The sequence below is a fragment of the Neolamprologus multifasciatus genome, chromosome 20 (genome assembly GCF_963576455.1).
Source record: "Neolamprologus multifasciatus chromosome 20, fNeoMul1.2, whole genome shotgun sequence".
NCBI classification, from domain to species: domain Eukaryota; kingdom Metazoa; phylum Chordata; class Actinopteri; order Cichliformes; family Cichlidae; genus Neolamprologus; species Neolamprologus multifasciatus.
In genome coordinates this window covers 1,186,911-1,206,749 of record NC_140458.1, presented here as the reverse complement: position 1 = coordinate 1,206,749, position 19,839 = coordinate 1,186,911, and the positions used below count along the sequence as shown (strand labels likewise).

At 43.9% G+C, this 19,839-nt stretch overlaps 3 protein-coding genes across 5 annotated transcripts; 2 read left to right on the top strand and 1 right to left on the bottom strand.

The window, feature by feature from the left end:
• Nucleotides 1–67: 67 nt before the first annotated feature.
• tafazzin (tafazzin, phospholipid-lysophospholipid transacylase) lies at nucleotides 68–6,473 on the top strand. Of its 3 annotated transcripts, none has more exons than XM_085146656.1 (11): nucleotides 68–1,508; nucleotides 2,631–2,779; nucleotides 3,269–3,397; nucleotides 3,472–3,517; nucleotides 3,607–3,692; nucleotides 4,112–4,192; nucleotides 4,279–4,320; nucleotides 4,404–4,466; nucleotides 4,637–4,689; nucleotides 4,755–4,832; nucleotides 5,036–6,473. In XM_085146656.1, the coding sequence occupies exons 2-11, from the start codon at nucleotides 2,671–2,673 to the stop codon at nucleotides 5,135–5,137; spliced, it is 789 nt and encodes a 262-aa protein (XP_085002782.1). In that variant the 5' UTR covers nucleotides 68–1,508; nucleotides 2,631–2,670; the 3' UTR covers nucleotides 5,138–6,473. The 3 variants fall into 3 exon arrangements, with proteins under 3 accessions (XP_085002782.1, XP_085002784.1, XP_085002783.1); XM_085146658.1 differs by having other exon boundaries at nucleotides 68–1,518; XM_085146657.1 differs by lacking the exon at nucleotides 68–1,508 and having other exon boundaries at nucleotides 1,525–2,779.
• A 551-nt stretch (nucleotides 6,474–7,024) lies between these two features.
• On the top strand, nucleotides 7,025–13,487 carry atp6ap1a (ATPase H+ transporting accessory protein 1a). The gene is made up of 11 exons (XM_085146644.1): nucleotides 7,025–7,177; nucleotides 7,857–7,983; nucleotides 8,322–8,396; nucleotides 8,484–8,677; nucleotides 9,101–9,141; nucleotides 9,263–9,348; nucleotides 9,441–9,590; nucleotides 9,933–10,090; nucleotides 10,940–10,990; nucleotides 11,377–11,614; nucleotides 12,370–13,487. The coding sequence occupies exons 1-11, from the start codon at nucleotides 7,050–7,052 to the stop codon at nucleotides 12,577–12,579; spliced, it is 1,458 nt and encodes a 485-aa protein (XP_085002770.1). The 5' UTR covers nucleotides 7,025–7,049; the 3' UTR covers nucleotides 12,580–13,487.
• On the bottom strand, nucleotides 13,223–18,971 carry LOC146493990 (L-rhamnose-binding lectin SML-like). Its single transcript, XM_085146652.1, has 13 exons — nucleotides 18,820–18,971; nucleotides 18,299–18,331; nucleotides 17,544–17,645; nucleotides 17,275–17,368; nucleotides 17,093–17,196; nucleotides 16,987–17,031; nucleotides 16,763–16,895; nucleotides 16,020–16,042; nucleotides 15,632–15,712; nucleotides 15,490–15,534; nucleotides 15,227–15,359; nucleotides 15,040–15,143; nucleotides 13,223–14,648 (listed from the first exon to the last, which is right to left on the bottom strand). The coding sequence occupies exons 1-13, from the start codon at nucleotides 18,848–18,850 to the stop codon at nucleotides 14,623–14,625; spliced, it is 954 nt and encodes a 317-aa protein (XP_085002778.1). The 5' UTR covers nucleotides 18,851–18,971; the 3' UTR covers nucleotides 13,223–14,622.
• Nucleotides 18,972–19,839: the final 868 nt, after the last annotated feature.

Below are 19,839 nucleotides of genomic sequence, written 5' to 3'. Positions count from 1 at the left end.
AAATACAGACATATTCATGAACATGCACTGTGGAAAGATGTATTTTTAATTACTATTGTGCGTACGTTTCACATGTGAAAATCGGTGAAAACTTATTTTACCAACAATTTTTTAAAGATCAAAACATCACAAGAATATATAAGCCCTGCAGGACATGAATACCAAGATCAGCCGAGCATTTAATCTTGACCTTCATTGTCAATAGACAATGTGCATAGAGCTGTGCTCTGTGACGTCACAGTGACAGCACAAAGTCTCTCAAAATCACACACTGTATGTATATATCCTAAAATAGCACGTTTTACAGCTTACAGAGGCCCAAGACTTCAGCCAATCATAAGGTGTAGAGTTAATAAAACATACTGTCAAGAGATTTATTCTAAAGACACTTCTTCAGCTAAGAATCTAAAGGTAGAAACACACAGACGCTGCAGCATTTACTTGCAAGGGCGATCACAGAACGCTCACACCAGAGTGGGGGCCCTGTGATGTGCGCTCTGTTCCTGCACTTGTCTTTATTTATATACAAAAGTAATACAACAGTGAATACGTCTATTCATAGGCAGAGGAATGTTAGTGTGTAGGGAGTGAAGATAAGAGTTGTTCAGGTGTGTGTGTGTGTGTTATGAGATTCAGAAGGACGTGGCCCCTCTTCTTGTTAGGGAGCGCAGATAAGTGTCCAGCTCTCCTCTTCCTGGCAGGAGTGAAATAATAACAGCTTGTTCAGCTATTATCGCTGTGAGAAAGAATTTATAAAACAGTCTTGTAGTGGACAACAGTCTAAGTCATAAAAAGGTCATCATGCAGTATTCTATAATATGCAAACTTATATCATTAAAAGCTTATACTGACTAATAAGTACAATTTTATATTGACACATACCATTTTAACATACAATGCTTCAAGGTCATAGGTAAAAGGTTAGGGTCACATAAATTAGGAAAAATTAGTAAAACGTTTTAGTTTAGTTAATATAGACTAGATTTCCTTATCATCGATGCTGACAGCATAAAATAGAGGAGTAGGGGTGCTGAGTGCTGTTATTAACGCAGTACTTATTTATTTCATTTTCGGGGCTTTTGCGGTTTAGTATTATTGTAATAACTGGCTACTTCCAGATGTTGTATCCTGATTGAATACTAAATGATCCATTTACATATGTTGTGTTTAATTATTATTTTCTTACAGAGAAGGTCCGATTAAAGAAAAAACCCGTCACCTTTGGCCTACTTCTCAGACTCCGTTACCCATAAAACCTCGTTTCTCATTGCTGAAGAGCTTGATGGACTACATTAAACCCGTTTAAAGGAAATAGCAGCGTCTTGAAGTCGTCTTATTTTATGAAGCGTTAACGTGTTTGAAAGAAACACAAATATAAATTGCGCGCATCTGTAATAAACAGGGAAAACGTCATGTTTAACCGAAAACTACATTACCCATAGTTCAGCGCGTGATAACGACTTCCGGGGTTGGTGACCATCAGCCTGTTAGCAGGAGACAGGAGAAAGGTGAGGAAATGTAAGATGTGGTGATGTTTGCAGCTCTCGGAGTTTTCCTGTCTTTAAATGTTTTTATGTAGTTTCAGAAAAATTAACGACGAAATTTTTTTCTGCATTTCTGAGTAAATAAAACCCGTTTTTAGCTAATCTGACATAATGTGCAGCTGCCGAGCACCGTTAGCTGAGACAACACTCCTTTAACATTTAACTCAGATGAGTTAAATGAACTTTTCCGGTGTTTTCTTTCATTATCACGTCTCTCAGAAGTCCGTGTGCCGTAAACTTTGGCCAGGAGCTAACAGGCTAACGTTAGCCGGCTGCTCTTCCTGCTCACTTCATCCTAAAGCCTGAAGCTGTGTGAGCTAATGAGACAGCTGTGAGACATTAATGTAACCACGTGGAATTTATTCAAACTTAGTTTGGTCTCTTATAGACAATACAAAGACTCCAAAGACACAACTTTATAAATTTGGTTCGTTTTAAGTTTCTTTTGACTTTTTTGTTTGTTCTTTACTTACTTTACTGTTTCGCGTGGCTACGGTGTCCTAAAGGTCCAAAACATCATTTCAACAGGTTTTTGTTTTATTTTTGCACAGCATAAAACTCTAAGATGTACTCGAGTACACACGTTGTTCGGATAAACTGTAGTTGACAGTGGCTGAGATACAAAAACAACAGTTTTCAGATAACTTTCCTGTTTCGTAGTTGGGTTTAAACCTCAGAGGTCTGTGTCACCATGCAGGATGTGACCTATCAAAGTAAGTTCAGGGTTAACCCTGATTTAGAACCGCAGCTGTGAAGACAGGAGCATGTTGAGTCCTCTCTTTGAACATTTTCAGTGCAAATAAAGATCCTTACAGAAACTATGCAGGCACTCACATGGAGTTATTATTATTATTACATACGGTTATATGTGGGAAGCTGTTTTTCTTTTTAATCATATAACACATGGAGGAGTTTGCTTTTCAAACACAGAAGACAAAATGTTTTGTTGACAGGAAACAGAAACCAAACAAAGTTAAGTTGCTTTTAATGAAGATTACGCTCTTACAGTCTGACAGCAGGAGTTTGGTTCGAGCGCCACCTGCTGTCTCTGTCATTCAGCCTCCCTCTGCATGGCTTTGTGTTCAGGTGAGTGTGTGTGTGGATGTAGTGTCAGCAGAGCGCCGTGATGCCCCTGGAGGTGAGATGGCCGTTCCCTCAATGCCCCGCTCTGCCGTGGAGGGTCTCCAGCTCACTGATCATGGGCATGGTGGGCTCCTACTCCTACTTCTGGACCAGTAAGTTACAAGCTGAATGATAACTTGTACACTCTCGCTTATTAGCAGCAAACTGCACTTCTTTAAAAAGAAAATCAAGTCTCTTGGTTGCCTCCAACGGTCTCTGGGTGTTTGTGCTCAGTGAGAGCATGAGTGACTGAACTGTACTGTTAAACAAATACACAGTACAGCACAGAGTCCACACGAGGACAAAGATAACAGTGATGTGGCTTCACAGAGGAGTTAGAGGGAAAGCGAGCTGCTAATATCAACAAGAAGAAAGCAAATTTTACGTTCATCTTATCAGAGAGGAAGCAGCCTGCAGGCCAAAGCTGGAGACTTTATCAGAAAGCCGTTGTCTGCTTTTCTCTTGCTTTTCTTCTGGCTAATATTGTCTAACTCTGCTTCCTGATGTTTGCTGAGGTCAAATTCATCCATATCTTCAGTTAATTTTCTGGATGTCACTCAGAGACCCTTCGACTGATCCTGTCTCCTGCTCTTCTTCCTAAGAGTACATGAACTGTCTGACGGTCCACAACCACGAGGTTCTGTTGAACCTGGTTGACCAGAGGCCTTCGGACACGCCCCTCATCACTCTGTCCAACCACCAGTCCTGTATGGATGATCCGCACATCTGGGGTAAGAGCAGACACTCGATCTGAAATCTCACTGCTGGTTAACACTTGGATGGTAACGGCGTGTGTTTGCGGCAGGCGTCCTGAGGCTCAGGCAGCTGTGGACCTTCAAAAAGATGCGATGGTGAGCTTCATCTCGTTTCTTCTGAGCTTCAGCCTGTTCATGTTTTAGAAGCAGTGACGTGTAATTTTCACTTACCTGTGATTGGACAGGACACCTACAGCATCGGACATCTGCTTCACTAAAGAGCTGCACTCCAGGTTCTTCAGCCGAGGGAAGTGTGTTCCCGTCTGCAGAGGTGAGCCCATCTGAGCGCATCACCACATGAGCCAAGTATCCGAGCAGAAGTCTGAACGTTGGTTTGTTGTCCTGTGAATGACAGAAAACCTTCAGCAGACATTTTCTTTCTTTCCATTATTTAACAAGGACAACACACGAACACAAGTATATCGAACATACTGTAAACCTGGCTGATTATAGCAAAACTGCAAATTTCCACAGTCATGCAGCCAGTCGCATTAAACTTACTGACAAACTAAATATAAGAGAAAACAAAGCCTTGACATAATAGACAGAAACGAGTGAGGAATGCTCACAGACCTTAAATGGGACAAGTCCATGTAGACTCTTACAAGCAAACAGGCACACTGACATTGTTACATGATGTTATTTAAGTGATTAAAACGTGTGTGAAACCGTTTTGTGTGCTGTGTGTAGGTGATGGTGTTTACCAGAAAGGAATGGACTTTATTCTGGAGAAGCTGAACAAAGGAGAGTGGGTGCACATCTTTCCAGAAGGTCTGTGAACCTCCTCACATGTCGTTATTTTTTTCTTCCTGTGAAAATGAACTCTTCTTCTTCTTCTTCTCTGATTTTTTTTTCAGGCAAAATCAACATGACGGAGGAATTCATACGCTTAAAGTGGGGTGAGCGCAGTTTGTGCGTCTCTGTTGGAGCAGATGTCGTGCTGTGATCATCAGTGTGAACATTTGTGCTTCTGTGGTTTCAGGTGTTGGTCGGCTGATAGCGGAGTGCCCGCTTAATCCGATAATCCTGCCGCTCTGGCACGTGGGTGAGTGACGCTCCTGTTATGGCTTCAGAATATCTCAGACTACAGATTAAGATGTCACCACAAGACATTAGCAAGGTAGCAGCAGTCTGATGGATTAAGGTCGGCGAACAGCGCCACGCAGTGATGCAGGTACAGAGGAAACGCATCACTTCTTCTCTGCTTCCTGTCAGGTTTGAGCGACGTGCTGCCCAACGTGGAGCCCTACATTCCTCGCACGGGCAAGGTGAGACGCCTTCAGTCTGACTCCAGGATGTGTTTTTTGTTTTTAACATATTTCGTTGTCTTCAGAGAATCACCGTCCTCGTGGGGAAACCGTTCAGTGTCAAAGACCTCGTTGAAACCCTCCGAGCTGAAAACAAGAGCCAGGTGAGCACGGCTTCATTTAAGGTCATGAAGTTCGCTGACACCAGCAAGTAAAAAAACAACAAAAAAACTTCTGTCAGATAAAACAGGAGATTTCAGGACGTCACCATGATTGAATCCTAACTAACTCTCAGAGATTTCACTTTCTCAAATGTAGAAAGTAATTATAACAGATACTGAATGTACGTTTCAAATTTTCCCCTCAGTTGGAAATGAGGAAGACCCTGACGGATTTCATCCAGGTGGAGTTTCAGAGCCTGAAAGCCCAGGCCGAGGCCCTGCACATGCAGGTAGAGACCAGATCCTGAGTCCTAGCCGTCCTGCGTTTGCCTGCAGACACTGGTCCTTCACACATCAGCCCTGAGGATAACACCCCATATACAGAGAAGCTCCCACACCTCCACACGGAGACATCACTGAGCCTCAGAGTGTTTCGCTGACAGTCGTAAACGAGCATTTCTGTAACTTTGGATGCAACAAACTCATTTTGTAATTCAGTTATTGCTTCAAAATCAGGTTGGTCCACTGCACACCTAAACAGGACGAGTAGCCCTGCAGATGTGTGAATGATTGATTACATATGAGTACATGGTTTCTCTGGGACCCCTTAGAACCAGAAGCCCTCAGGAGAATTTCTTTTACCTCCTTGGTATCAGAAGGCATTTTGACTTTGATGATTCAGCTTTTCATGTCATCCAACTTTGAAGTCCAGAGCAGCAGCAGAAGCTGGTGTTGAGTCTGAGGAGGAGAGAGGAGGTCGGGTGATGGATGGGCGAGTAAAGGGGCCACCTCATGACCTTTGTGTGTGTGGGGGGTTGGGGGGGGGGGGGTGCGGTGAACAATAGCCTTGAACTTTGTTTTTTTTCTTACTGGTGAAACACACAATAGATCTCAAAAGGGCAGCAAACCAAGACTAGTTAACCAAGTCCCAGTTACTAGGGTGAGCACCTGGTGACTGCCTGGCAACCACCAGTCACTATGCATGAATAAGTATTTCCACCAGGCCAGGCTCTAAGTAACAAGGAGGTTTTTCACCTAGCAACAGACAGCAGCCGCTCACCGACAGGTCATGGAGTTCACATTTTATCTGGTAACTTGTTGTCAGTGTGGGAGAAATGATCCTGCTCTGATCGGGCTCTGAATGCTTTTCTCAGTTTTGCTGAATTGTTCAATTTTGATGATCTGTTTAACAACCAGTTCTTTTTTCTTTAAGATGTAAAGCTGCTGTTGTTTAAACTACTAAATATTAGTACTCGTCATGCTCCTCTGTGCATGAGGAAGTCAAAGTGCTGCATGCCAGATGTTTGCAGCTGTTATCAGAAAGATGCTCAGGCAGTAAATGATTGTTGAGGTAATCGTACTGTTATGTTTGATCATTGGATCGCTCCTTGCTGTTTTTCAGTCATCTCTTAGTTGTGTTGATAATTTTCTTTTTCAATCAAAGTTTTCCTGTTAATCCTAAAAACCCCTGAATGCTGCCCCATCACCGATGTACAGAACTTATTTTATCACAGAGGACAAAAAGGATTTTATAAGGGACAAAATCTGTGCTAATTTTATAAGTGTGTCGCCTTAATGTGATTGCCACTCTTTCCTATACTTGATGTGAAGTCCAATAAAGAATCTGACTTTTCTAAGTTTGAATTTGTTCCATTTGTGGTTCATCTTTAAACTCTGCACCAGTCTAACAGATGCACGAACAGTTTGGTGGCATTATGAGTGCTTAGCAAACCTTACACTTCATGTAGACAAAGTGTACATTAAGCCACTAAAGATGATCAGTTTATGCTAAATAGTTAATGTTTCCATATTTTTGTAGAACTTAATTTTTAAGAAGATGTTTCTTTGAAAAGTTAAATATTCTCACTTTGGATGATTAATTGGACATGTCGAAGGGAATTACGGTTTCCAATATATCTGTTACAGTAAATAATACTTGTGTTTGTATTTAAAAAAGAAAGAAAACATTTAATAACATTAAATGACATTAAAATAATAGTATCACGTGAACAATAAGTCATGGTTATTTGCCATTACTACATTGTGTCTAATATTAGCAAAATAAAACAACACTTACAAATAATAGAATATTAAAACGTTGATACATTTGAAGTAAAAACAAAAATTCCTTTTTCACATCCGCCGCTGCGCCGTCTGGTCACGTGATCTGGTCAAGTGATCTCGTGGAACGTCACGAGCGTGCTGTCAGAGGCTGTAAAGATGGCGGCGGGGGCACTGCAGCGGCGGCGCATCACTGCGGCTGTGGCCGTTTTTCTCGCTTTGTTGAACGTGTTGAAGCTGGCGAGCTGCGACGAGCAGGTGCCGCTCCTGCTGTGGACCAGCGGAGGGTACGTAGCCGTGAATTTTCACTGATTTTGATCCCGTTTCCGCGGCTTCTTCTGCGCCCTCAGCGGCTAACGGTTAGCCGTGAGAAAAACAGCGGACAAAAACTATGTTCTCTGCTTCGTCACCACAGTACACGGCCCGGAAAGCGTTTAATTTGAGCGGACTGGCTGAAACACGAGGTTAAGTCAGAGAACGTGACATGAGAGTATCCTGCAGGCCCAATGAGTGACGGGTGCAGTCCACCTGACAGCTAGCAAACACTCCTGCATCTGTGCTGCCTGACACACAAGACAGTGCAGCATGTGTTATCAAAGGCTTTAATACTGTAAACTCTTTGGAGAATAAAAACGAATAAATGATGTATTTGACGGCCTTTGATGAGGGTCTTCGGATGTGAGAAGTTCGCATTGTGAAATAAAACAAGTGAAGTGCTGGGGTTTTTCTCCTGTTTTAATAATATTCATCTGTATCTGCAAGAAAATCAGGAATGTGCTCTTTGACGTGATGCAGGTTTATCTGCAGATAATTTGGTCCTCACTCATGAAAGGCCGTATACGTTCTTGCAGATGGTTGAAACGACAATAAAACTGCTTCACTGTGAATCCATCCATTGTAGAGGACTCTTCTTGTTATGTAGCAGCACCTCATGACTCCTCCACCTGTGCTTGGTGTCTCCTCCAGCATCTCCCTGCCAGCTCAGGCTCCTCCAACAGCCGGGCACATCGTTGGGCAGCAGCAGCTGGCCTCCTACCTGGAGAAAGCTCTGGACGTGGGACCACATAACATAGTCCTCTTCCTTCAGGACAAGGTAAACACCTGAGCCCTCACGCTGTTGTTGAGCGTCCTTGATTTTTTAAAAAAATTCTTCTGAGGCACTAAAGCTAAACACAAGCACAAATGCTCCTCATCTCGTTTGCTTTTGTATGGCCCCGTCCCGTTTATGTGCATGATCATGTAGCCTTTTCACATTTATCAGAAGTTTTGGTATTTCTTTATTTAATTTGGTCAAGACTTTTAAAACCAATGGCAGACGGCCTCACAGGTCAGCAGTGTTTGACTGAAGGTTAAAACCGTCTCTCACACTTTCTCTTTGCTCTCTGTGGTCTAAAATATTTATGACTCATTGTTTTTCCTCTCGGTCTTCAGATGAGCATCGAGGACTTCACCATGTATGGAGGAGCCTTTGGGAACAAGCAGGATAATGTGTTTCCAAACCTGGAGGTATTATCACGACGAAACAAACCAAACAGAACGTTTCCGGTTTACTCTCAGGTGTGTTGGTCACTCGTGGTTTTTCTTCTGTCACAGGGAGCTCTGATGTCATCATCCTCCCCTCTGGTTTTACCTGCTGTTTCCTGGCCTGCATCCAATGCAGTGATTGGCCAGCTGCAGGACCAATTGGACACCTCCCCTCTGTACATGGACCCTGAGACGCTGAGCCAGCTGAGACTGAACGCCTCCTCGCCTGCTCTGCTCGTGTTCAGACTGCCCTACGGCATCGGGTCTGTTGACTGTTCAATAATTAACCGTTAATGGGATTTCCTGCTGTAAACATTTTATACTGGCAGAACTTTGTGACATATAATCAGTCATCCTCTGTCTTGGACTGCAGCTGGTAGTTTTTCTCATTTTGAGCTCAGTGTAGCTCAGTGGACTGAGTTCACATAGAACAGCTGTGGTCATGTCCTCCACGAGGCTTTGATCCTGTTGTAATGCTTTCTAAACGGGCCTTGATGTCGCTGTTTGTACATTTTCTAAAAATTGAAATTCAATTTCTCAAACGTCGCACGGTGAAGTTAAAGAGGTAATTTTCTAGAAGGGAAATAACCACACACTTCATCTGGATGAGCTTTAAAAACACTGAAGCCTCTCCTCCAAAGACATTAAGACTCATCCGTCCTTCATGGCCTCGTTTGTCGTTTCAGAGCTGATCTCTTGTCAGCGAAAGAGATTCTCAGTGGAAACGGTGAGTCTGTCTAATCTGACCCAGTGACTGTGGAGCTCATAGACTCTGAAGCATGCAATTCTCACAATCATCTGTGAGCTTTTTATTTGCTTTTCCTGTGACTGTGACGCGTGTTTTTCAGATGAAGTGATTGGTCAGGTGCTGAACATCATGAAGTCGCAGTCTGTGCCGTATACGGCTATCTACACCGCCCTGCGGCCCTCCAGGGTGAGTCCGAGTCTCATTCAGGAACATTTATACGTGTTTGCAGCCATTTTTCATACCTGCCCCCCTCCCTCCATCTTTCTTTTTCTACACAGGAGGCAGCGTCTCTCTCTGTGGAGGCCGGTCTGGGTGGGGGGCGCTCGCTGCTGCAGGTCAGAGGGGGATACAAGGAGAGGGGTAGAGAACGGGAGAAGCAGCGGAGGATCAAGGAGAGGGCTGGAACGTACCCACCCGTCGAGTTCAAGGTGGAGTCACAGATACCTGAGCAGGACTCTGCTTCCTTAAATCATTTCATATTTGTAATCGTGATCATTTATTCATTTGAGCTCTTTTTCCTAAAGGCTGTTTTCTGTTTGACTGTGAATCCCACCAACAACAAACTGTTGCAGAGGACAGCAAAATCAGAACTTTCAAGTCATGAAGTTAACGCGCTGACATTGACACGATGTTGGATTTGCAATAAAAAGCCAGAATATTCTCAAACTAATTTGAAACTTGGGTCGGCAGCTCACAGGGTGGCGCTGACGTCAAAGATGCAGAAAATCCAGATGTAAGGAGAACCTTTCTGTTCACTGGTTATTCTGCAGGAGGGGGAGAACAGCTGCATCCTGCTGTGGGCTAAAAGCCTGTCGGTGAGCATCCTCCGCAGCGGTCGCTGGGAGGAGCACGACCTCACCCCGTCCACCTTTGGAGAAGGCGTCACCCCCAAACTTGACGGCTCAAGATGCGACAAAACCAAAGCCAGGTACTTTTTACCTGTGACATAATACAACATGTAAAAACAATCATTCATTTTCATGCTGTGATGTGAATATCACTTAGCTCTGACGCCGCTCAAACTGGAGTCTGAAATTCAAATGTTTTAAAATGTTTTGTTTTTCATGAAACGCTGCTGCGGGTGTAAATTTCATTTAGTGCGTTTAACACTGGTGGGTGAAATCAGTCGACCAGAAGCAGGCTCAGGGAGGAGCGGCTATCTGCTGTGACCGTCGGGGGTGAGAGGAGAAAGACAGGATAAAGACATGCTGTGGAAGAGAGACATAGATTCATAATAACTACTGATGCAGTGCAGAGAAAAAGAAGGAGAAACACCCAATGCATCATGGGAATCCCCCGGCAGCCTACACCTATTGCAGCATAACTAAGGGAGGATTCAGGGTCACCTGGTCCAGCCCTAACTATATGCTTTAGCAAAAGGTTTGAAGCCCAATCTTAAAAGTAGAGATAGTGTCTGAATCCAAACTCAACCATAGCATTTGTTCTGTTAATGATATTTTAAAGTTATTGTATTTTAAGGTGTCACAGTTGAGTTATGCTTTTATTAAGTAATAACTCTTCATCCTCCACTAATCCATTAACATCATCTGGTTGGCTGTTTGTTAAAGAATGTTTCAGTCTTCGTTTTAATTTGAGCTCTTTAAGCGTTGATCAGCTGTCCCAGAATAAATGTACCAGCTGTGACAGGAGGTCAGTCGATCTCACTGCGATGCTGTTTGTAGTGCTGGGGTCCTTCAGAGTTATGATGAAGAATATTTTACATAAAGTTGACTAAAGGTCAAAGTGAGGTTTTTTTTTCATGTTTGGTTTTTTGCAGGTTGGTTCTGAATTATGAGAACGTGCTGGCCCACCGCAGCTTCAAACTGATGTAAGTGCGCGCACACACACACACACACACACACACACACACACACGTCAGGTATTCATATCTTGTGGGGACATGTAATTGACATAACGCTTCTCCTAGCCATTTACTCTATTATAATAATATAATATATATATTATAATCCTGACACTAAAACCATGCCCTCACACTTGTGGGGACCAGGATTTTGGTCCCCACAAGTGTAGTATCCCCATAGAGATATGAACACACACACACACACACACACACACACACACACACACACACACACACACACACATATGCATTAATATATTATATCTATACTTTCATCAGTCCTGCTGCACTCTTGAGAACTTCCTGTTTTGCTGTTAAAGATATACGATGCTCTGCTCGTTGGTGTTTTTCAGCTTTGCTCTGAGTCAGCGGAATTACAAGGTGTCGGCACGGCGCTGGTTCACGCTGGACGCCGTGGAGCTGGAGTACGACGGTACCAAAGCCACGTTTAACGGCAGCAGGAACATTTACGCTCCCGCCGAGTACTCGTACCGCTGCGAGTCCGTCACCAGCTTCCAGTGGCCGCTGCTAATCCCGCGCACATCTAAAGACCCAGCCAATCAGTGGAGGGTCTCCTTTGAAGACTTCCAGGTAAGACTAGCACTTGTTTGGTCTTTGGTGATATAATAATAAAACCCAACATAAGGTGTCAGGTGTAAAATGGTTCCTCTGTTGGATGTCTGCATGTGCTGATGGCAATGAACAGAGCGACTTTTAGACCATATTCATTATAATTGCAGAAGAATACTGGTTTTAACTGGATTATACTGGTTTTATAACAGCTGGAAGCTAAAATTACAAATGAAATAAAAATATTAGCACATTTTATTTGTAATGTTGGCCGGCCTTCCTGCCGTCTGATGATAATAATAATACATTTTATTAATGAGCGCCTAAGGACACTTTACAATAGGATAAAACACATCATACACACTCTGAGCTACAGAGGCTAATTTTTCACATCCTCGCTCGTCTTCATTGGTCCACAGGTCGTAAACCATGGCTCAGCCTCCCTCAGCTCATCAGTTGGGCTGAATTAGTGAAATGGATTCATTTTTATAGGTGAAACTTCTCCCGTGTTTCAGTTTATTCTCACACGTGTCCTCGTATACTAGGATTCCTGTCGACGTCACGGCCCGGCTAAACCCGGCTCCATGTAAATATTATAGCTGCCCTTCCTCACACAACCCCAAAGAAGCACATCTATTCATTCAATAAATAAATAGATTTTAAAAAAATATTTACTGATAAACTTATGAGTATGTCGGTGAGATTTCTGGCCGGTTATGTGAGTTTGAAATGAAGCAAACGCCACATTTTGAACCCCTTCCCCTTCTCGCCGTCAGATTCAGGGCTTTAACGTGAGCGGTGGTGAATTCTCGTACGCCAGCGACTGCGCCGGCTTCTTCTCTCCAGGGATCTGGATGGGTCTGATCACCAGTCTGCTCATGGTCCTGGTGCTCACCTACGGCCTGCACATGATCATGCAGCTGCGCACGATGGACCGCTTTGATGATCCCAAAGGCCCGGCCATCTCTGTGCCACAGACAGAGTAACACACCTGCACCGCACCTGTCCATCCTCCATCCTCCTCTCTGTCCTCTCACTGCAATGCTTCCACTCCTCCAGCTGCATTCCTCCCCCCTTCCATCTGTGTTTGGGCATTATTCAGTGCTGTCATAATAAGGGTTTATTCACTGGTACATAAATGTGTCCGTTTATATTTGAAATATGGGCTGAAGGTCGCCTCAGTTTGTCCTCGTGTGTCAGCCTCTGGAGGCTTTTCCAGAGTCCTGCCTCCAAATGAACTCCTTAATGATCTTTGAGAAACGGACTCATGTAGAACATGAACAAATCTTTGGGTGATCCTCCAAACTTGATCCTGGACTGTATTCACTGTAAATCAGCTACAGTCTGTAATGTGAAGGGATGACGTGACAGCAGCGTCTCAAACCTGAGACCTTCCATGACAGCGTGACCTCAGCTAACATCAGCAGGAACTTCTCAGCCACACGTCTCTGTTTGGTGATGATCACAGGGCTGTACACCGGCTGTACGGCTCGAGGGTCCAGAATTATTTCTATTTATTTATTTACTTATTTATTGAGCATTAATATGATCCTAAAATGGGAAACCTAAACCTTCCTGTACTTCATGTAATATGACCTCGTATATTTTTTTATTGTTTGCTGTTTCTCAGCTGAGTCTGAGGCTGCAGGATAAAAACCTGCTAACATCAGCAGCACAGCTCTCACTCTCTGCTCCCTCTGAATGCACTCGTGGTCCTGTGCACGTAGTCTCGGCCCGGACTGAAACGGTTTAATTTGAACAGTTTGTGCAGCTTATGTTCTGTGAGGACTCTGGAAAAACCTTCAGAACATCCTTCAAAAACACCTGAGGCGTAAACTGAGCCAGTTAACACAGGAAAGGGACGACTGTACATACGGGAACAAATGTACGTTATTTATTGGTGAAACTGATGTAATTAGTGTGTTTGTGTTTACATTATTTGACCAGTGCGGTGTAGATGTTGAATGAAGGGAGCCCGCTCGGTTTATGGATGCTAAAGGAATCATTTCCACTTTATTTATTAACTCCAACATTCTCCATCAATTTGAGGAAAAAGCTGATAATGAAGCATTAAAGTTTCCAGTCTGAGTAGTTTTACTTGATTTTTGTGTTTATTACTGAAGTGCACTGAAACCTGTTCAATGTGGAATTCTGCCTCAGTTTGTTTTTCCATGATTTGTAGTGAGTCGATGTTTGGTCCTGTGCTGCTGTGACCTCCAATAAAACATGTGTGAAGATGGAGAAGCTCGAGTGTTTCATTTAAGTCAGTCTCAGAAACGCTCACAGGCCGTCTGAAGACAACAGGGCTCACAGTTTAAAGACGCCTGTGCTGAGATGAGGGAGCAGTAGTGCAGATCAGAAGAAGACTGCAAAACACAAATAGCTGAGCAAAGAAAGTCTTGCTTTGCGAGTTCCCTTCACACAACTAAATAAAAACTAAGCGTATAAAACAAACGTTCACAAGGCTGCGGCGTAATCTAAATTCAAAGTGTAGTTATGCTGTCAGTGTTCAGAATGTGCACATGTTAAAATGCTTTTGTTTTATTTTGTATATAAATGTTCAGAGTGGCACATTTACAGGTCACGTTACTGAGGACGCACAACACGCAGTGACTGACATGAAGGAGTTTACTCAGCATGTTGAGCTTAAAGTTACAGTTTTGTTCTTTTCTAACCAGATCACCATGGTAACACGTTAGCTTTGGGGCGGGGTCTTTATTAGTTTGGGCTGAAATCATCTGCTGGAGTCGTGTTTGTCTGACTGCTTTCACATGTTCAGCACACAGCATCCTGTCCGTGAATTATGGGATGGACACCTTTAATGTTAAACACCACGCTGAGGCAGGGCTGGTTGATTGATTTTATTTTGTAATAAGAAGGAAAAATTATGAGACGTTAAATCAGTTTGACGTTCAATCATCTGTCGACAGCCTGACTGTCCTGTAGGCCACGTGTTGCATTTGTCTACCTATTGACTACTGATTGGATAATCATTCCATTTGAAGCACAAACGTGGTGTTTTATTGTTTTCATGGATTTTCTTCTTCAACCAGATCTGCAAAGAAAACAAATTATTTTCACAAAGAGTTTCATATCAAGTCCTATCAGCTCAAATTTTGTCATAAATATTTTGTACTTGTAAATCAGTTTTGTATGTGCTTAAAAAAAAACCCCTATTTTTCTTCCTTTCATCTGATTGGCCAATGTCATGTCAATCACAAATTTAACAATCCAATCAGAGAACCTCTGATTGGACCTAAAACCTGATTTACAAGTACAAAATATTTATGTCCACAATTTGAGCGCATAAAGTTCCATCTACTGAAAAACAGGCGAGCTTTGATGCGTAGCTCTGTAAGCGTGAGTACACATGATTTTAGGTTGTCTGGTGTCTGCAGAGATTTGAGCTGTTCAGGAGTCTTTCAAAGGGTCTTTGAGGCACTTACTCTCGCAGGTGTAGACCACCTCCAGGTACTTGTAGGTGCCAGGACACGGGTCTCCAAATATAGAGTTCCTTACTTTGATGGAACAGCTGTTTCTGCCGTTACAGCTGTGGATGTAAATGAGAGAGTGAGCAGAGGCTCTACATACACGAGTCATCAGAGAAAGTGTAAAGACACTCGGCGTCTGTACCTCTCGGCTACTTTGCCCGTGGGAATTGAGCACTGGGTGTTTTCGAGCTGGTTCGGAGGACGTTTGTAAGAGCACGTGGTCGAGTCACGGCGCCCGTAGTCGGCCGACAGGACGGCTATAACGTGCCCTTCATCTGAAGAACAATTCACACTGTTAAACTATCAGCCTGTTATTATTGATATCAGTTCTTTTTCACTTGTTTTATTTTTATCGCATAAAATCAGCACAGTTTTAAACGATGAATAGAAAAGAAACAACTTTACCACAATGAAGGTTTGCATAAGAATGTTCACACGTGATACTGTGGACTGAAAGAGAAACAAATTTCCAAACGCAGATTAATCTCTCGTGCACAGATTTGTCTTTGACCACATTTTGAAGGTATCAAAGCCTCAAGGCACTTACACGGACAGTCGTAGGCCACCTCCAGGTACTTGTAGGTGCCTGGACACGGGTCTCCGAACTCCGCGCTGCTCGCTTCGATAAATGGTAAATGGACTGGTTCTTATATAGCGCTTTTCTACTCTTTCTGAGCACTCAAAGCGCTGTACACAACTTGTACATTCACCCATTCACACCCATTCGCACAAGCACATTTCTCTAGGTGCTTTCTAAGTAACATTCACACACATTCATACTCCAATGGATGCATTGGAGAGCAACTTGGGGTTAGTATCTTGCCCAAGGATATTTGGCATGCAGACTGGGGAAGCCAGGGATCGAACCACCAACCTTCCGATCAGTAGATGACCTGCTCTACCACCTGAGCCACAGCAGCTGTGGGTGGCTGTAACGCAGCTCCTTTTCCCGTTACAGCTGTGAAAGCAGGTGAGTGAGTCAACAGAGGCTTTACATGCAGCACTTTGGTCAAGGTAACTTTATTTATACCCATAGGCAAGGTAAATTTGCTTTACAGAAAAAATGACAGCATTTGGCATCCCTTTAAAAACACACATACCTAGTGAAGATATAAACCTCACTGTGGCACATATATAGTAATTTTAATATTTCGAATCAAAAACAGTTCTTATTTAATTCAGTGACAGCAACGGGGACAAAGCTGTTTTTATAACGCTTTGTCCTGCATCTCGGAAATAGAAACCTCCGTCCTGAGGGAAGAAGCTGAAATTCACCCCTTAGCGGATGGGAACCATTTTTAAGGACTGATAAAGCCATCCTCTGTACCTGCTGGGAGTACAGGGAGGCTAAACAAGACTGTGGCTCACCTATCAGACGACTGGACCATCTCACTATCTGATTTAGAGAGTTTTTCTCTGTGACGGAGGTCTGACTGAACCATGCCACCAAACAAAAGGAAAAAACGGACTCAATAAAAAGGAAACAGCTAAACCAGTGTGCACAGTTTGGGAAACCAGGGTTAACCTGTAACCTGGGAAGAGAAACATTTAGTACATCATCTGTGTGGTGCAGTGGGACGGGGTGACGGGCGTTTATTGACCGTGCGACTGCTGATAGAAGCAGCAGGATGAACTGTGAAGTGTTCGGTCACATCTGGGAAAGAACGAGCCTCGGTACCTGTCAGCGACTTTAGTGGTGGGATCGGGGCAATGGGCGTTTTGGATCTCGTGGGTTGGACAATGCTGAGAGCATGTGGTCGTATCGCGGTGCCCGTAGTCAGCCCAGTAGACGACTATAACCTCTCCTTTATCTGAGGAAGAGTTCACCGTGTTAGATCAGCACCATGTTTGTACATCAGTGAAACAAATCCACCTGAATCACAGAGGAACCGCCCCACTCACCACACTGAAGCGTTGCTTCGGATCCTTCACACGCTGTGCTGTGGACTGAAAGAAACACCGTCACAAACTGGAACAACTCAGAGTTTGGAAGTATTCGGATACAGACCTGCTGGGAAGCAGGCGAAGAGGGTGTCCAGGTATTTGTGGGCGCCGGGAACAGGAGTACCAAAGATTAGGATGTGTATGTCACAGGTTTTCTTTCCGTCACAGCTGTGGGGAGAGATGCAGCTCGCTGTCAGGTCACTGATCATGTTATTGTTTCAAATGTTTGTTAGCGACAGTCGTCACCTCTTCTTGATGACCTTCAGTTTGTCATGGTGAGAGGAGTGTCCTTTATCTCCACTTGTGAGCTCGACTGACTCCACGACGATCACGCCGCTCTCTGTTTCACACAGTATGACACAAAAGCAGAGATGAGAGAGACTCAGAGCAGAGATGGGTTTACAATTGCAGGTGTCGCCCCCAGCTGGACATGGAAAGGATTTAGTCTTAAAGTTCTTTAGTGTTGGCTTTTAAATCTACAGCCATCATTTACATACAGTCTGTGTCTGCCTTACCACAGCCCAGGTGCTGCACCCGGTGGCCGTCGCAGGTGATCACTCTGTTGGTGGATATGGCAGTCGCAGTGGACGGGACAAAGCGTTTGGCTCGGGTTACACCTGGAGGGAAAAGTTGGAGTTAAAAAAGCAGAGTGGGTATGAGCTCACAGCTGATGGCGTGGGGGGGAGGGAGGGAGGTCAGCCTGTTTTGACTCCATGATGAGACTCGAGGACAGCCTGGCTGTTTGCTGGGAGCAGAGACTAAACATCCGACCTTATCTGAGGCTCTCGCTCCTTCACCGATTCATTTATCTTTATTTGGTTCTCCGTCTCCTCCTGCTGTTAGCGCCACCGTGGAGTCAGCTGACTGACGGAGAGCAATGAATGACGGCGATGAATCGAGGCAGACACGAGTGTGGTTTAGAGTGGGGGGTAGTGGGCAGGTTTGTTTGTGGTAAATGAAACTTTTCCACAGATAATTTAATGTTGATTGGATCTGTGTTAAATTCAGTTTCTGTAAGTGTCTGACCTTTGACCTTTGATGTTGTCTAAGAGCGTGCACCTGCTCATGTGGACTGAAAAACACATTCATCTCAAAGTTTATTCAAATCTGCCAGATTTATATCCCCACTACTTTCCAAACCCCGCGATCGTCACTGGAGACGGAATAAAAGGAGCCGGGCCTGCAGCTCAGCGGCAGAGAAGTAAAGTGAGGATTGTTTTTGTCCATTAATGAGAATAAACCAGGTAACAGAAAAAAAACAGACTTTTACCTGAACTCACGAGTAAACATGTTGCTGCCAGCACTGAAAAACAAGAAGGAAACCTGAGTGTTAGACTGAGTTCGGTTTGTCTCCAAACTCACACATGAAATGATATCGAATGAAAAAAGGAGAAAGCTGCAGTAAAAGGTCAGCGACCCCGATCATGTTTCTGTTCATGTCAGTGCAGCTCATCACTGCATACAAGAGATTTTATCAACAGATGATGTCAGAGCTCTTTACAATAAACATTTAGATTAAAGATGTTTGTCTTGTATGAATGTTGGAAACATTTGAAGCTTTTTAATAAAATAATTTCTATTCAATGACTTTATTTAACAGCAGAATCGTGTTTCCATCCTTCATAAACCATCTTTGATTATTTTCAGGCAGCACATGAACCCTGATCGTCTGATCAATAAACACGTGTATCTACAGAGCTGTTTGATTATTTGCTCTATGAAAGTAGAATCTGCAGCGAAGCGAGCACTCGTGCATTTCTGCATGAAGCATTATCAGTGTGTGGTACTCACACAGCGTGTTGCTGAGTCCGGAGCAGAGCATCGTGTTCGCAGGTCTGGTTGTCGGTGACGAGCTGAGCTGATGGCGGATCGGACGGAGACCTTGGTGTATTTACGCCGTTTAGCTGAGAACTTTTACCTACGTGCAAAACAAGCAGCCAATGGAAAAATGAGAATCTGATGCTTATCAGGTGCAGCAGAGCCAAGGAGAAAACTAAACTGCTATCAATAAGAAACCATTATAGAAGCCAATCGCAGCTCGCCCAGTGTCAGCCGGGATCGGCTCAAGGCCCCCCCGCGACCCTGACCTGGATCGTGGCTCGAGAAGATGGAGCCACAACAGAAAACAGACGTTTATTTCTCAGATGTTGAATCAGTTAAAGAAGGAAAACCTTTTAAAAGCTGCATAAATGCACCTCACACTGTGGGACACCCCCCAGCATTCAGATCATCACAGGTGGTTAAAAGGCCTTCGGTCAACAAGCTGTGGTCATCACTTTCACCATGACTGTTGTACAGTTTCATTAACCATCAGCGTTTATTCTGAATTATCATGTGACAGGAAAGAGACGTCGGTGACCGCTGGCAGCTCGTCCTTCACGCGCAGCTTTGGTCATCATTCTGAAACCCTCGGTTCAGCCGCAGCGTTTCACAGTCTTAACATACTGACACAAACACGAGCGCACGTTCACGTGCAGAAGTGAAGGACACGATAATCGAGCATAAACTAAAACAAGGTTTTCACAGAATCACCCCGACGGGCCGAGTGAGGCCGTTCCACAGCTCAGGAGCTAAAAGTCAAACCGTGGTCGCCTCTGGATTTAAAATAAGAGTGTGGAGCAGGTGAAAGGCCCACATCCAATCAGCAACAAGCGCTTAAATAAAGGCTCCAGCAGCGTTTGGATGGAGAACAGCAGCTGAGGTTAAACACAGGCACTGACCTTCTGCATGAACACTGTGACAGATGGATGTCACATCCTGCTGTGACAACACGTATCTGTTTGTCTCGACCGCTATCGCTGTGTGTTTGTG

Bases quoted from the DNA above. Each gene is read 5' to 3' on its own strand.
- tafazzin (XM_085146656.1), top strand. From the start codon at position 2,671: ATGCCCCTGGAGGTGAGATGGCCGTTCCCTCAATGCCCCGCTCTGCCG. The intron at 2,780-3,268 runs GTAAGTTACAAG...CTTCTTCCTAAG, and splicing joins CTACTCCTACTTCTGGACCA to AGTACATGAACTGTCTGACG. The intron at 3,518-3,606 runs GTGAGCTTCATC...GTGATTGGACAG, and splicing joins ACCTTCAAAAAGATGCGATG to GACACCTACAGCATCGGACA.
- atp6ap1a (XM_085146644.1), top strand. From the start codon at position 7,050: ATGGCGGCGGGGGCACTGCAGCGGCGGCGCATCACTGCGGCTGTGGCC. The intron at 7,178-7,856 runs GTACGTAGCCGT...TGTCTCCTCCAG, and splicing joins CTGCTGTGGACCAGCGGAGG to CATCTCCCTGCCAGCTCAGG. The intron at 9,349-9,440 runs GTGAGTCCGAGT...TTTTCTACACAG, and splicing joins CCGCCCTGCGGCCCTCCAGG to GAGGCAGCGTCTCTCTCTGT.
- LOC146493990 (XM_085146652.1), bottom strand. From the start codon at position 18,850: ATGCTCTGCTCCGGACTCAGCAACACGCTGT. The intron at 18,332-18,819 runs GTGAGTACCACA...CTTGTTTTTCAG, and splicing joins CGGACTCAGCAACACGCTGT to TGCTGGCAGCAACATGTTTA. The intron at 14,649-15,039 runs GTAAGTGCCTCA...TTTTCTTTGCAG, and splicing joins GGTGGTCTACACCTGCGAGA to ATCTGGTTGAAGAAGAAAAT.